Source organism: Cyprinus carpio, chromosome B23 (assembly GCF_018340385.1).
Source record: "Cyprinus carpio isolate SPL01 chromosome B23, ASM1834038v1, whole genome shotgun sequence".
NCBI lineage: Eukaryota > Metazoa > Chordata > Actinopteri > Cypriniformes > Cyprinidae > Cyprinus > Cyprinus carpio.
The window spans coordinates 13954261-13971220 of record NC_056619.1 but is presented as its reverse complement, the minus strand read 5'-3'; the positions used below and the strand labels follow the sequence as shown (position 1 = coordinate 13971220).

General features: G+C 37.0%; 2 protein-coding genes and 1 long non-coding RNA gene across 3 annotated transcripts in view; 1 reads left to right on the top strand and 2 right to left on the bottom strand.

The window, feature by feature from the left end:
- Positions 1–1976, top strand: part of LOC109055098 (polyhomeotic-like protein 2) — a 44181-nt gene extending 42205 nt beyond the window's left edge. Inside the window, 4 exon segments of the mRNA XM_042750086.1 lie at positions 162–296; positions 370–493; positions 577–850; positions 925–1976. Of these exon segments, the coding sequence (XP_042606020.1) occupies positions 162–296; positions 370–493; positions 577–850; positions 925–1079 (688 nt within the window). The 3' untranslated portion in view covers positions 1080–1976.
- The window catches only part of LOC122141836, a 47277-nt gene extending 43733 nt beyond the window's left edge, over positions 1–3544 (bottom strand). The window contains exon 1 of the long non-coding RNA XR_006158129.1: positions 2858–3544. This is a non-coding gene — a long non-coding RNA (uncharacterized LOC122141836). The remainder of the gene's footprint in view (positions 1–2857) is intronic.
- A 544-nt stretch (positions 3545–4088) lies between these two features.
- The window catches only part of LOC109055086 (eukaryotic translation initiation factor 4 gamma 3-like), a 44130-nt gene continuing 31258 nt past the window's right edge, over positions 4089–16960 (bottom strand). The window contains exons 13-35 of the mRNA XM_042751158.1: positions 16807–16886; positions 14720–14939; positions 14507–14631; positions 14069–14185; positions 13428–13583; positions 13000–13197; positions 12653–12799; positions 11994–12230; positions 11354–11458; positions 10912–11050; positions 10690–10778; positions 9616–9712; positions 9338–9455; positions 8177–8382; positions 7970–8088; positions 7690–7862; positions 7228–7353; positions 7061–7142; positions 6861–6959; positions 6610–6756; positions 6453–6534; positions 5220–5366; positions 4089–5060 (exon numbers count right to left, since the gene is read on the bottom strand). Coding sequence (XP_042607092.1) covers positions 4879–5060; positions 5220–5366; positions 6453–6534; positions 6610–6756; positions 6861–6959; positions 7061–7142; positions 7228–7353; positions 7690–7862; positions 7970–8088; positions 8177–8382; positions 9338–9455; positions 9616–9712; positions 10690–10778; positions 10912–11050; positions 11354–11458; positions 11994–12230; positions 12653–12799; positions 13000–13197; positions 13428–13583; positions 14069–14185; positions 14507–14631; positions 14720–14939; positions 16807–16886 — 3191 coding nt within the window. The 3' untranslated portion in view covers positions 4089–4878. The remainder of the gene's footprint in view (positions 5061–5219; positions 5367–6452; positions 6535–6609; positions 6757–6860; positions 6960–7060; positions 7143–7227; positions 7354–7689; positions 7863–7969; positions 8089–8176; positions 8383–9337; positions 9456–9615; positions 9713–10689; positions 10779–10911; positions 11051–11353; positions 11459–11993; positions 12231–12652; positions 12800–12999; positions 13198–13427; positions 13584–14068; positions 14186–14506; positions 14632–14719; positions 14940–16806; positions 16887–16960) is intronic.

The window sequence follows — 16960 nt, the reverse complement described above, 5'->3', positions numbered from 1 at the left end:
GTGAGTTTGTATGTGTTTAGTGTCTGATGCCTACTTTTTCTGTGTAACCATTTAGAAAGTCACCAAATATATGAAGCCTAGTGGTTAAAAATCAGTTCAGATTGTGTAGTGTATTTAAGCCTTTAGCTGCACGCTTGATGCTCAGACTGTTGTCCAATCAGCCATGTGAATTCTTTCATAGAGCTGAATAATCAGAATGCCGAGCCAATGCTGTCATGTGAATTCTGCGGGGCCGTAGACTTTGCATATAACTTCAAGAGATCCAAGAGGTTTTGTTCTACGGTGTGTGCAAAGAGGTATGTGGCCTGTAAATTATTTTAGATTTTGTATCAACATTTGCTTGAGTGGTGGTTTGACTTTGGTTTCCAGATATAATGTTGGATGCACAAAACGAATGGGACTTTTCCCAAGAAAATCAACCTCAGAGAACCCAAAGAAACAGAAAGCCTCCAACGCCAATCATCACAACAGCAGCATGGATGTCAGGAAACGGGTAATTGCTGTTTCTTCCTCTCTCCCATTTGGTTTGTCTATGCAGAAATGTGCTTACTTGTCTCCCTTCGTGTTCTCTCATAGAATCCAAGTACTCGAACAACCATGGCCGCGTCTTTGTTATCCCCACACCCCTCTCATCCAAGTCACGGTGAGTCCAGCCAGTGCTCAGACATGTCCAGCTTCGAAGAGCCCATTTCGCCACTGTCCAACTCCAGCTTCGGAGCCCAAAGGCTTCAGAACGAGGAACGATTCGATCACAGAAGAGAGCTCCCTCTCCTGACGCAGCACTTCCTGGCCAGCGACCCCACCAAGTGGAACGTCGAGGACGTCTATGAATTCATCTGCTCTCTACCAGGTAGCTACTAATGTTCCTAGGCTTTTTTGTGTCACAAATGACTCGAGTCACTAACAGTCTGTCTTTTGCACCAGGCTGCCAGGAGATCGCTGAAGAGTTTCGCTCTCAGGAGATCGATGGCCAAGCCTTGATGCTCCTCAAAGAGGACCATCTCATGAGCACCATGAACATCAAACTGGGCCCAGCTCTGAAAATCTTTGCCCGCATCAGTATGCTCAAGGACTCGTAGCCTTTCCCACAGCCTTATCTAGCTCAGAAAGGACATCCTGACAGCTCTGCACTGGTTTCCTCACCCCGTTCTGTCTTTGGGTCCTGGGGATTGCTGCTCCTCAAAACCACAAACATGTGTATAGTTCTCATCCCAGTCAAATGGTTTTGTTCCTAAAGCATGATGATGTGACTTGATTAGGAATTTCTCGTGTATTCAGCTGTGCCAGGCCTGGGAGGAGGCGACAATCCATCATGTCAAGAAGACAAGCACAAGTACTTCACCATTTGTGCAAACAGATGTTCATCATATGGTAGCATGGAAACAGGTTTACAGTTTCTTCACTGTTTTGAACTGGACTTTGTGATTTGTTTGTCATGAAGTGACATTGTTGTAGTTCTGGTTCTCATTGTCACAGTTTGGTTAGCTAAGGAAAATGTTTGTACCTTTAGCCTTGCAGTGTAGGTAGTAAACTGTTCAGGTTTCTTCAACTCACAGGATGTTCCTCAATACAATTACATCAGATTTTGTACTCAAATGAAGCATTCTGACACAGGGATAACAGGAATTAAAACTTTGACTCCAAGACGTGCCTAATATTTTATAAATAGCCCAAAGATTACACAAATGTTCAAGTGAAAGCAGCATTTCCAAAACCCATTTCCCAGCATTCATGTTTAAGGACTGCCAGTAATATCACTCTACATTTAAGTTCAGAACCCATCTTGGTATGATCTGATGAACTGGGATCATTTTTCATAAATCACTGTGTTATCAATGTGGGCACTCATGTTTGGAAAGCTAGTGCAGCTTGTGTCTCTATTTTTACATTCATCATTTGATCAAAATTCTGTATTTATTGAGAGCAAGTCTCTGATTATGTTTTATATTTGAAAATAAAACTCAGAAAACACTGTAGATATCAGATGATTGTTTTCCCAATGAATCAATACCTCACAGATCCTCGCATCATAGAGCAAGTGGATAAAAGACTGTTTTATTTGTAACTCTGGACTGTGAACTGGTTAAAACTGATTACTGGATGTTTTCCCAAACTTCCTTCACTAGGCCTGCGTCCCAATGTGCACACTATCCGTCCTAAATTCTATGTGATATTATACTATTTAGCTATTTGTTACAAATAGGATGCACACTGGGGCGCAGGGTAAACCTGTAACTAGCTGCGTTAGCATCGCTGTTAATTGTGCGTTTACAAAGAAAATCGCGTATTGTATGATGTTCACAGACAACGATTTTTTTAATTTAGCTTCAGACTCTGATTCCATCCATTCAGGGGAGGTTGGAATACATCACATCACGGCTTGCCCCGACTGTTCGCCGTTTTACAGTCTCTAGAGGATGTGACGCTAGCTGCCGAAAGTCAGAGCCAGTCTGTTGATTATTGGAGTTGACAGATATAATAGAAAATAGAGTATGATGGTCAAAGAGAATTCAGACTGATTCTCTCTAGTCGGAGGATATGTACTGTAGGCATGAGTTTGTGCACAATACGTTTCTGCTTTAGTTTGTGATCAGAACATTAATATCTGTTGTGTATGGTCCTCAGTCTGTGTGAAGGCCAATTTTTACTCTGTGGCGGTAACGTTAAGTGTATAATGTCCACGTTCTTAAATCTGTTTAATATTTTAAAAGTAGCGCAGTGTATTGTAAATCATATATTTATTTTTTAATAATTTCAACAAATTGTTAAGCTCATAACTCGGAAACTTGTCATATTTTTATGTAAATTACACTGATACTAGATTTAGAGGGAAGTTTACACAAAAATAATCCCTTACCTGTCCAACAAAACGATGACCCTTGAGTATCACCAGTCAGGATGTTGCCACCTGTTTTTATACAGGCTCGTTTCTTCTTTCGGCTTCTGCCCTTTTCCGATTCGCCCTCTGTCTCAGCTGACATCTTCCTGTCTTCTGACCGTTATCAGTCTCTCATTTTTTTTCCTTTGACTGAAAGTCACAGTTTCACAATGTGTAAAAAAAAGTTTCTCAATGTGTAAAAAAATATATTAAATTAGCACAAAACTAATGAATGCATCTTTAAAAGATGGTGTGGGAAATCGATCAAAAATGTCCAAACTATCGGACAGTGGCCTATTTATTGAAATAAGTTTCTTTAATCGCAGTAAGAATTTTGAACTCAAACACAAAAAAAGTAAATTCTTTGCCTTTTACAAGTTGAAATAAGCTGGAATCAAACGTCTGCCATATAGTTGTCACGTGCATTAATTCAATGCATTAATTACCATGAACAATGAACAACACTTTCATTTTGACATTTAAGGTGGTATGAATTAACATTGATCATAAAACATTAAATATGAATTAATGAACAACAGTACATTTATAAATGAACTAAGCAATGCTGTAAAAGTGTTTTAGTTCATGATTCCTAGTGCATTAAATAATGTTAACAAATTAAATCTTATTGTAAAGCATTACCGTTTCTTTTTCCTTTTTTATTTTCAATTATATAATTAACTAAAATAATAAATGTTCTACCTTTTACCTTTTTTTTTGTATTGAAAGAAGTACTTATATTCAGCAAGGGTGCATTTATATTCAAAATATCTTTTGATCTGTCTATTAATGAAAGAATCCTGAAAAAAGTATTTTGGTTGGCGCTAAAATATTAATCAGCACAACCATTTTCAACATTTATAATAGTAATAAAAGAAAATGAAAAAAGTCTGGTGCAGCAAATCAGCATATAAAAATGATTTCTGAAGGATTACGTGAGAATGACTGGAGTAATGATGCTGCAAATTTAGGAATCACAGGAATAAATTACATTTTAAAATGTATTAACAGAAAAGTTATTGAAATAATTGTATTATATCACAATATTACTGTATGTATGATCAAATAAATGCAGCCTTGGTGAGAATAAGAGACTTCTTTCAGAAACACTAAAACAAAATTCTTGAACTTTTGAACATTAGTGTATTATCACACAAAACCAGCAAGGCTTCACTGACAACACTGTAGAAAATTCACACCATCACCACGGTTTTGTACTTTTATGAATCTTTTTTGTCTTTAATTTATTTACAAGGTTTACATTTGCTCTATCAGTATGAAGAATAACAAGCACTTTAGGTTCAGCAACATCTCCTTAGTGGTTTTGTACACGTCTGCTCGTTGATGTCCATTCTGAGCTCTCATCATGTGATCCCTGCAGTCCCCTGGATGCATAGTTCCTGCAAGTTTCTGCCAGATTAAATGTTTCACAAAGAGCAAGCTAAAGCAGAGGAGCATTTTGTAAGGTTATTGAGATAATAACCTTAAACATGTACTAAACACTTAGTACTGATGTACTAAACGCATAAAAAAAAAAAAAAAAAACAATTTGAAAATCATGGAAGTTGTTTAATCATTGTTATTGTCATTATATTAATAATAAAATTATCATTATTTCTCTATCCACTGCTCATTGTGTCTGTCCGCAAATGTTAAATACCCTTTTGTTTATGCTGTTCTTAAAAAATAATAATAAATTAACGAGTCTGAACTTGTTTCATTTCATTGTTGCATGTTTGTATTATTAAAGTCCTCTTAAAAATAAAAATAAAAAAACTTAACCGCAACATTTCTATAAATAATACATTTTTTTTTACTGCTCCACCAATTGTAAGTCGTCATAGGGTCGCTGTATGTCAGTGAACCGTACCATTCCAAATCTTGCTGCACTCCATCCATCCTAATGCATAATGTGTTGCTTGTTATGTTACATTTTAATTTGATGCAGTTATTGTTTCAGCGACTAATGTCTCTTCAGAACTAGTCCGTTTGTCTCCTCGTCAATTGTCCTCTGACTCCTCCTCTGCCTCGCGCAGCCACGTGAAGAAGGCAGTGACTGACTTCAGGGCCACACCTTTGCCTTGCTGTTCAGCGGGGTCTTTACTGACCTCCCACTGACAAAAAGCATCTTCAGATATCACATCCTCATCATACAAACAGTCAAAGAACATCCGGAGCAAATCTGCAAAAATGTTCAGAATATAAAATGATTTTAATCTCATGATGATCGCTCAAAATATCAACATTAGAAAAAAAAAAGCATTCATTGTAGAATAGCATTTATAACAGAAATATTCCATGGGTTGTGTGTCTGAATGAGAATGTGAAAGGTTTTACTCACTAGCAGGCTGGTCCAGTTTTACTATCAATGCTTGAAGTGCGTAAAGTGCTTGCAACTGTCTCTCTGTGTCTGAGTTAAGGTACTTGTGTAATACAGGCAATCTTTTCTTTATTATGGACAAGTCCACTTTGTGTGAGGAGCCCTCAGCTGCAGACAGAAAACACAAGATTAGAGTATTTCAAATTTGAAACTGTACCACACAGAGTGCTAAAATTTGCATAACTGTATGTCCACTACTATCCAATTACTAACAACTGTTATTTGGTGAATAGTCTCACAAAATAGTTTCCATAGTGTTCATTTTATAGTATAAATATATTTTTTATTATATTAATATACATAATTAGGATGGCATTTTAGTGCAACGTAAAAAAAAAAAAAAAAAAATATTATTACGAGATTAAAGTTGTAATATTTCGAGAATAAAGTCAAAATATTAAGAGAATAAAATCAATGTTTCGAGAATAAAGTCGAAATATTAAGAGAATAAAGTCTAAATTTTGACTTTATTCTCGATATATTACGACTTTAATCATGAATCTTAGGAAGGTTTTTTTTTTTTTTTTAGTACCATTTCCGCACTCATTTGACTCGTGCCTGCCGTTGTAGTGAAGATGGAGCGCACGTCTCAAGTATGTCTGGTTTGTTGTGGTCGTAAATACGTTCTATGACAAAATAAATGCACTTCTTGTCAAGAAAGAGTGCAGTTGTGAGTGGGATGGCCAACCCTAGCCCCGCCCCAGCATTAATTGCGTTAAATATTTTTAACGCGTTAAACTGAAAAAATTAATTCCCTGTGTTAACGCTCTAATTTTGACAGCACTAAAACATAACTTAATGTGCATAAAATAATACATTTTGTACTTGTTGCATTTATTAATTTATTTAGTTTCAAACTTTTAATTTATTAAATTATTTAGATTTTTGTACAATTATGCTTAATGTGGGAAGAAAAATTAAAAAGAAAAAAATAAGTTATTTTTCTCACAATTATTATTTGTACATCAAGTAATTATTAGCCATTTGAAAATCCCACAACCTGTCTCATTACAACGTAAATAGCAGTAATTTTAGTAATTTTTGCACTTTTTGTGTTGTTTTAATAGTCCTTAAATTACATCATTTTGGGATTAAATATGGCTCAGCCATTTCTTTAATAAATTATACTCCACTACCCAAAACAACTTTTTGTTGTTACTGTTAAAAAATAAATAAAAATACTAAGCCACTTACTTTTCACTGCTGCCTTGCACACAGCAGTCATTAAAGCTCTGATGAAAGGAGGTGAACTAATTTCTGATTCATCTAGATTGGCCTGTAATACATCACCACACGTCAATGACAAGATCATTCACTTCCTATAATCAAACAGAGCTGGATGTAAGTCTACCTCAACCCAGTCAAAGATTCGTTCATCACCAGCCATGTCCTCCAGTAGCAGTTTTTCAAGTTGCTTGTTCAGTTCCTCAGGCGAGAGTGTTCTCTTAGAGACAGCCTCGGTCAGGTTTGAGCCGTCAGAAAGTGTAAAGTCTAATTTCTGTAGGAAGGTAAATTATTATCACTCGTTCAATATGGAACAGCTGATTAATAGGTGAGTTTTGATGGTTAGCATGTATTAGATAGAGGTAAATGAAGGCTCACATGTTCTGTGATGAAGCTGTGCACATCCTCTGTTTCAGGTATAAAATCTGCCCAGCTCAACCCAGAGTCCCTCCATAATGATCCCACTTTCCTATGGCTCTGCAAACACACAATCCATTCATTCCCACTATCCTCAAACTAACAAATGTTTCACATGTGGCAATACAAACCAAATGTTTGATTAGAATCTTTCAGCTTACCATTTGTTTGCATAGAAGGTGCAATATTTCAGAAAATAATATCCCAGCTCTTCCCACAGGGAGTAATGGTTTGCTAAATTCACTGCAGAAACAAAATAACCAAATATAACCTGTGTACTGGACAGTTCAATAACTCTTTAGTAAATGCCTGCTGGGTAAAACCTCACCTAAATAATTCTCTCATAGAGATTCCCCCCTCTCGAAGCACAGGGGTCACCAGCTCCGCAAGGTACAGCCATATATGGGGAATATCAATGGCCATATCATCTGCTAATTCAAGAGTTTCAGAGAACCTGGGGGAAGAAACAAACATATTAAAATCCCAAAATGGAATGCAACTTTTTTTTTTTTTAAGTTGCCTGGAGTTGATTTTGAAAGATTACATTGTTTTGAAAAATCACATACCAATGGTATCTTAAAATTAACATAATAATAATAATAATAATAATAATAGCAAAAGTAATACATTGAAATTAAAAAGAGTTATCGCCTCATGCTATCTTAGTAGGTAATGGATAGTGAGGCTGCTTACTACATTTTGGAACAAAATTCAAAAGCACACATAACATAACCAATGCAAAGAATATAAGAAGTTTTCTTCTGCATTTCTGCAAGTACTGCAATCTCACCCTTTAAAGAACTGAAGTTTGAGGAGGATTCCAGCCTGCAGGAGCTGGTAGAGCAGCCGACCCATATGGTCTCGCGTGATCTGACTCCTCTCCAGCGTGGACTCCACACCCACCCGCACAAACACATAGAGCATGGCAGGTTGCTCTAGTTCCTCTACACACTGCACTGCCTCCTGCAATTCAAGCATACTACGCTTAGAAAACCTTCTACTGCCGTTCAGAAACAGTATAAAAAGTATCATAATTGGCAATGAAATTTTTTTAAAAAATGGGTACAAACCTTGTAATCATTAATGTGCAAAAACTCATCAATAATGGACTTGGACCGCCTCTCCATGTCCTCTTCTGTTAATGTAGGCTTATCTGGAGAGGGTCCTGACAGTACTTCAACATCAACAACTACAAACAGACACAAAATCTAATGTTGGATTCTCTTTATGTATTTCACCATCATTTCTTGTGCACCATTATAATTATAATAGCTCACCAGACTCCCTGGATTGACTACGCTCCAGTCTGCTTTTGTCTGCAGTGCTGGCGGGCAGCTTGGGTGTGTCTGAGTCTCTGCGGGACACTTCCTGGACCGACTCCTCAGGAGCCTCCTTATTGCTGCTACCCAATGAGATGGGCCCTGTCCGAGCGGGACCCGTACTCAAAGGCTTATCATTACGTTCTCGTCCTGAGCTTCCTCGACTGAGAAATTGACAAACATTCATGAATCTCCAAATGTAAGTGTTTTCTATCAATTCATTACAAAAGAAATAATATTTTCATTCACAAATTTGCTAAAATGTTAAGTTTAATTATTATTGTTTAGTTTATATAATGTTTTATATGTTTATTTGAATGCATTATATAACTTTAAAATAATATTTATAATAAATGTGAATAATTATTTAAATATTACTTTATTCTAAAAATGTAAGGTATAATAATTTTAAAGCTTCTAATATTAATAATAGGGCAGGACAGAATAAGAGAGGGATGTGTTCTTGCATTCAGAAGTATGTCCGATACATATTTACATATATAAAATTTTGATTAACACAGACTAAAACACCTTTCACACTGCATGCTGGTCCCGGACAATTGCCGGATCAATTGATTCCGGGATCGATCCCAGGTTGGGGGACCCTAGTAATATTGCTGGGTTCAGTCCCAGAACGAGCTCTGTTTGAACAAAAGCCAGAACCAATGCCATAAAGGGTGTCGTAGTGAGTATAATGCATGTTATCGTGCGACTTTTACCGGGTGTTTTGAAGGCAGATCAACGTTTCGCAATGAAAAAATATGTGCAAACTGAAATGAAGCAGAGATCAGTTAGCTCCTCATCATCCACACTGAAGCTAATATCGTTCGCCAGCTCAAGTGAAAGTTAACGTGCCAAGCGATTTCGACTCGTGCATTATGCGTCACATCCTTATGTCACGTGTCATTACTGGACCTTTACGGGTTGTGTTTGAACACACGCACATATTCCAGGAAATCACTGGCAGTGTGAAAGGGGCATAATCTAGCGACGCGGGAACAATTGCCGGGACACATTACCCATGTATTTTCCGGAATCGCAGTGTGAAAGGGGCTTAAATGTATTAATTAAAAGGTGTCTTCTCCATCTCTATGACTATATTTTACATGTGTACAATACCTGCTGAGAACTCTCCTGGCATCAAAATCTGGGGATGTAGAGGGTAAAGAGGAGGCCGGGGGTGCTGAGGGTTGCAGGGGTGAGTAACGATTTAAACTGGCACTGGGACGAGAGACATCTAAAAGAAAAAGGGTGCGATACAGGGAAAAAAAAAAAGAAGGAGATCAATTTTACATAAGTAAACAAAGTATAGAGCCAGAAAATCCTGCATAAACTATAAAACAGCCAGAATTGACAGAGCCAGCAGCCCACGTCTGACTAAAACAGTATTTCTTTACCTGACTCACTGGCCTTGGCTCCAGCCCCTCCACTGCTGCCCTTAATCCAGTTCACCTGAGCTCTTGGTCCCAGCTGAATCTTCTCATCTATCATTGGCTGAAAAAAAAAAAAAGAAAACACACACACACACATACACAACCAGTTTTAGTAAGAACTTGTTATATTTACTCATGCGTTCACATAGATGAGTGTTTCTTGGGGATTTACAGACATCATTCAAATCAGCAGCTCATCAGCAGAGAGCTTTATCAACTGCACTTGGTCTGTAAGAAAAGGTACAAAATGAGCAGCTCTGCAGATCCCCAGAATCACAATTAAGAATCAATGAGATACTAAGATGCTACTACACACTTATAAACAAGCTAAGCAAAGTAAAAAAAAAAAATATTTTAACACTATTAATACTCACTGAATAATGTTATATTTATGCATAATAAAAAAAAAAAAAAAAAAAAAAAAAAAACAAATTTAACAATAAAAATAAAAATTTCAAACAGACCTTTAACACTATTAATACTCATTGAATAATGTTATATTTATGCTTAAAACGAGATTTGCCAATAGGGCTAGAAAGTTCATCCAGACCTTTTTTGTTTTATTATAGATGTTTTGCTGTAGTGTTTTAATTGTGCTTATCACAGTCATACAGTCTGCATGGTAAAATCAAGCACAGTTAAACAGTGCCTCCAGTTAAGACCAAATAGTAGAATAGTCAATTTTTATAAAATGAATGAATGAATAAAAAGAAATATATATTATTTTTCATTATAAATATATATTTTTGGGTGAAATGCTTTAAGTTAACATGTTTTAAAGCAGCACACTACAAAGCAAAATCAATGACATGTAGCAAGGTGTAGTTCGCACGACCTCCACAAGTGTGATTCAGCTGATAAGATCAATTGTTTACATAAAGACGCAGCTTCCTTACTTCCAAACAGATCATGGGGGAGTATGAAAAAAAATGCAGAAAGGCAGATATAAAATCTCTTTCTCTAAAACTCTGTTATGCTAGCCGTCTCAAGACGTGACTAGAATGAATATGTGTTTTTAGTTTGACATCTGGACTTTACCTTTGAGATCTTGGGAATCTTAGCGGGGTCTATTGTTCTGCTGTTCTTAGTCATAGGCACAGTGCTCCAGGTCTCCTCTCTCTGCACCACTGCAACATTAAGAGAAAGAACAGTTGGAACAGAGTACAGCTGCTTCATCAGAGAGTGAAAAAAGGAAAGGAGGCCCACAGGACTGAGTAAGCTGTAAAGAGGATTAGCCTACAGCAGAAGTCTCTTTCTGACCTGGTCTCCTCTTGTTGTCTTTGGACAGCAGTTGCTGGTGGACCTTCCTCTGTTCCTCCTGCTCCTCCAACTTTGCCTCTTTATGGATCTGCTCAATGGTCTTTGGGCCAAGGTCAGCTCTCCGAGACACCCAATTGTGCTGAAATGAGGGAAGAAAACAAATATTTAAAGTACTCACCCTATATAAAGTTCAACAACAGGGATCATAAATATTAACTATTTTGAGTGTCTACTTGGCCGATTGACAAATTAAACATATGCATGAGTTTAAGCTTTTTGAGAAGTAGTTAATTCATTCCCTCTTACAAAAATCTTAATGACACAATCTTGTACATCTGTCTTTATTTCATGAGTTCAAATGAAATGTTGTACGTTTGGTGCACAGGTTACTGAAAAGCTTCCTTCGATCACCGTTCCAAAACAAACCAATAACAGAACTCACCAATCGCAGGTCAATAACATCCTGCAGCATGAACCGGATGCGCGATGAAGTTTTTCTCTCCTTTACTATCTTCTCCATCTGGTTAAAGTACTGATCCATTCGTGGCTAAAAAAGAATAAGATTAAGACTGTGAAAAAGATTCACAAGCTTCAAAAAAGATCATCAATAGACCCCCATATACTATATAATGGACTGACATGAATTTACAATCGCCTTTAAAGTAAAAAAAAAAAAAAGTTCAACCAATGAGACGAGGGTGAGTAAATAATGATAGAATTCACATTTTTGGATGAACTACCCATTCAAGTTCATTAGGCACCACCCTCACAGTTCTCAGCTGAATCCAAAGTGAGTTTTGGAAGCAGAGCACATTAAAATGACTCATTTAGGATTTGTTTCCAAACAGCAGATGACATAAACGAGGCTCTGTGGATGTGAGAGACCAAAGGATACTAGTTTATGCAGAACTCCACCATTGCAGTGCAAATAATGGCCAACACATAGATTACTTTGCATGTTTGCATTGAAATAAGTCTCTATGCATTTACATGGGCTGCTGCAGCAATTAACAGATTAGAAGTACAGTTATTCTTAATGCCCATTATATAGGACATCCTCCAGATTAGGATAAACCGCTGACCTTAGCTTTCTCAAAGTCCAGGTCCTTGCCGATAGTTGTGAGCAGCCTGCACAGGCACTCCAGTGACTCCTCATCGTGGTTTTTCAGCAACTTCACCACGCAGTCATGCATGATGGCCTCCGTCAGCATCCGCAGCTTGAAGAGCTCACCGATGAACTTGATGTTGCCAATGGAGCGTCTGCGGGCCTTATCTTTGGCCTCTTCCAGCTCCTCCTGCAGCCTTTCCCGCTCGCTAGCCTGAAAATGAGAATGAGAGAGAGGAGGACAAGTCAGAAATGATCGCTATGTCCGCTGCAGGAAAATCTGCATCTTTGCATCAATGTACACAAATAAATTTAAATACTAATTCTATATTTAATTGAGCTAAGGCTCATGTACCATTCATTGTTGTATCTGTAATCACAAGTACAACAAATATATACATATATATATAAATAACTTTATCATAAGAAAAAAAATATCAAAAATAAAAAAAAGAAAAGAAAATGTATGGAATATAATTGCAGAATATGTTTGGCAGGCCATTTAAATCCACACAAATAATTATTAGAAACCTTCTCATATCACATGTTATTCTAGGCAATTACATCAAGGCAATTTGAATGGCCTGTGATCCATTTAAAAAGTTTTAGTGATACTTTTGGTGCTGAAGGACTCACTGAGGTAGCTGCCTCCAGCTCCCTGTGTTTCTTCTCGAAGGCATCATCATCCACTTTGTCTTTTTCAAACTCCTTCTGACAGCGATTCAGAAGAAGCTTCCGGAAATTCACAGTGATGCTGGGCTTATCTGTCATGGGCACTTTTAGCTACAAACACAGCATGTGACTACTTTAGACATGCACTCACCAAACTAAACACACTCAGTTTCCAATTTCAATTTGCTCCCAAAATCACAAATAAACATTTAAATAATTAATCAGTGATCTACTAAACTTGTATATTATTGATCATTTCGAACTAACCCTGTTTTGGAACTGTCTAAACTTTAATGGAAAGTCTGACTCACCATAGCCAGACAGCTGCACATATTGCCATAGGCCACAGAGAAGCTGGGTTCATCAATGGCTTTCTCAAAAACCAGGTCTATGACTCCTTTGAGCCGCTCCTCCGTGTCGATGGTGAGGTCAGTCACCTGCTTCATCAGCTGGTTGAACATCTGTGGCGTCAATTTGTTGAGAATACTACGGACTTTTCGGAAAAGCTCCTGTAAAAATATCAATGAACACATTACTGAGTGTCCTTTACTTTACTTTCCATTACTGAAGGCAACAATCAATCCCAAGCTCCATTTCCATAAAAGAGAAAGTAATGATGTAATAAATTATTCAATCATAGCTGAACATCTGGATACCACAGCATGCTTTCTTTGTACTGCAAAATAAGGCCAACTGAAATGTGTATTTGGTTCCGGATGGAGTGAAAGTGCAGGAAGACCTGAGTTTTCATAGTCTCTGAATCATCAGTGACACCGTCCCGCTTCATGCCAGGTTTCCAGGCATGCTCTGTTGTCTTCAGCTGCACCTCATCATTCACCGACACGTTTGTGATGATCTTGCGTCCAGATGGGCGACGCAGGCCAACATTCAGCAGCTGAGGGAACAGAAATAATCATGAAGTACAAGCAGGAATAATAGGTGTTTAAGAGCGTATCTAAAGTAACAAATTAAAAATGCTTTTATTTTTATGTGAAGTATTAGAATTTAATTGCATTTAAGGTAGAGAGCATAATAAATGACTTACTGTATTATATATTTATGGCAGTGAGAGATAAGCAAAGGTGTGAGAAACCAGTGACAAATGCTAAACATCTTCTTTTGTGTGTCGAGGAAAAATACGAGCTCAGAGTAACACGAAGGTGAGCAGCTGATATTGTCTGATTATTCATATGCACATAGTTATAAAAAATGTTTTTACATATTATTTACTAAAATAGATTTTCGTAGGAGCGTAGTGCAGGGAATGTAAATTGTAACTAAATTAAAGATCTTGAGCGCATAATAATTGGCTTACTGTAGTAATTAATCAAAACTCCATATTTTTTTGTATAAATAAAAATATAAAAAGTTGGGACGAACCGGTGCTCCCCTGCCTCCTGGATTTCGTCCAAAATCTGCAAATGCTGGTGTGAAGTCCGGGCCTCTGGAAATCACACGTGGGTCTACCGGCCGCATTGCCAGCTTATTTTGGTTAATCTGTTTAGTGAGGCAGAAACACGTTAGGCTTCTCTTAAAGAACAACATACTGCTCTGTACAAGAGCACTAATGAGTTTTACACAGATTTAACAGAATGCCATTATCAGGTTACAATATCCCTTCATTTCCATAGCAGTCCATTTAATGGGGCAGTGCAAATTATTTATGATACAAGAGACATTTCTATGGGACTTTTTAATTATTAACTTTAATAGACATTGCTTTGAAAACCATGACACACATGTCAATTTAATGTGTTCACATAGTAGAAGCTATTGTTTTAACCTACTTAATGAACTGTCTTTGTAATACTGTCTGACCTTATCTAGAACAACATCAGAAATGGGAGGAAGCCCCTCTGGTTTCTGCACACATGCAGGCATGAATTGGAAGCCTAGCAGGAAGTCTCTGTCGTACTGCTTCTTTCCATTCTTCTCTGCAGGCTCTGCAGAAGAACAGAAACACTTTCAGTGGTAAAACCTGGCAAATACACAGGTGTGAAACTAGAGAAGGTTGTAGAGAGACGGCCTTACGTGGCACTGCTTTGATCAGCGGCTCTTTGACTGCAGGCGTGTGCATGCTGTCACCGCTTTCGGTTTCAGAGGCGTGTTCAGCTCCATTTCTCAGAGGCTCTACTTCCTGTTCTCCGTTCTCCTCAAGCACAGCTCCTGCTGACGGCCTCCTCTCCACCTCCACAGGAGGAGGACTGGGGCTCTCTGCAGCAGGTTCCATAGAGGACTGATCCACGTCCTCCTACCAAACACACACACACACACACACACACACTTTAAGCCTATCTTAAACTAATTTGAATATAAGCAACTGGATTTGTCAAATCACATTCAAAGTCTTGAAACACTGCTGCACATATAAGTAGCATGTACAGACTAATACAAACAAAAGGTCTATCATGGTTATGAATTTTTGCTAATTTGAAATAATTGTTGTATTAAAAATTATAATGCATTTTAAGAAGTATTATGCTTACCACAATAATAATAATCAGAAACCATTTATTATTTAAATTCAATTAAATAAAAATTGAAATAGCATTTTACTAAGACACATTTAGAGAGGGAACTCACATTTATATGTCCTTTTTATATATGCAGCCTCCCCTATCATTATTAAAATATATAATTATTATATATATATAATTATAATAATGCTAACATTTTTATTCATATTCAAAGTCTAAATAATTTTTATCTTCATCTATATATATATATATATATATATATATATATATATATATATATATATATATATATATATATATTCACACACTACATAAAAGTAAAAGTTTTTTTCTGAAAAAAAATTGTCTTAATCTATATATCCATCTATGTATCTGTCTATCGATAATGTACATATACATATTATATACATATACATACACACACAAGCCTGAAGCATCAAATGTGTATAAGCTATGTTAAATGGAACACGTTATTATCGCATTAACGCATTACATGATTAACGCTGGCAATTATTTCATCGTGCATTAACGCAGATTTGTATTACTATGAAAGTCCGTTGCTCACTGGCTCTGAATACACATACAGACAAACCATGGGTCACCTCACGTGAGGCTAGAAATCTATCACTACTTGAAATCAATAGATTTAACCACATATCACTACAAGTGCAAAGAAACAAAATATATTGCTTTACAGATCTATCACTTTATCCGCTCAGAAATGTTCACGCAATCATGCTGCACGTATCAGGAGTTCAGCGCTCTGACACTACATGCGCACCGCGCCCAAGCCCAACTGAACTGCGCTATGGCCCACCTCTTCCAACCGAGCCAGGGACGACTAAACGAACTGCACCCAAGCGTGATTAACTAGTGTGATTGCTAGGGTGCAGTTCGTTTAGTCGTCCCTGGCATGGTTAAGATTGCCTAGTGTGAGTACACACTTATTCTCTCGCATCCCGCAAACACACGAGTCTCTACCCGCCCATCAGGTGTTGTCCCACACCTCACTCTGATGCGCTGGATCCCACAATCGTGCAGGTCTCTACTCGGAAGGTGCCTGTTATATTGTTAAGATCAAGGCTCTGGACTTAACTTTTTTTTTTATATAAGAAACTATAAAATGTTTTCTATAAAAACGCTAATGCCCTGGCAGTGGCAAATAGCTTTGGTTTTATATATCATTTGATTACATTAATGTTATAAGTTAAGATTTACAATAAATATTTTAACTGCTACTATGTAAAAGGAATACTGCTGTAAAAAAATGCACCTTATTTGTTTGAAGTGTTTGCAAACCAAATGTTATTGCACTTTTCTTCATATAGCAGTACTTTTAAATGAAGAAAGTGCACAATACACTGCTTTTGAATTCATTATTGAATTTTGTGGATAATGCGATTATTCACAGAAAATCATGCAATTAATTGCGATTTAATTGTTGCCCAGCACTAATATTATCCATCTATAAATATAAAATAATTATAAAATAACTAAACTGATAAGATTGTAAATTCAATGAAAAATGTCTGTTTGTTGTGATTAATTATAATGAATTACTTTATTTATAATAGATCAATATAATAAAAACTAGATGCACTAATACGATGGACCCAAAAAGCACATGCAAAATTATTTTACCTCTTTGTCTGGACACTGATCTAGCCCTACAGATATGTCCTCTTTTGGCTTCTTCCAGGTCTTTGGTGCACTAGATGTAGCTGTACAAAGAACAGTCCTGTGTTATTCGACCGACCCCTAAATCATGGCAAGTCATCTTGGGCGTATATTCCGA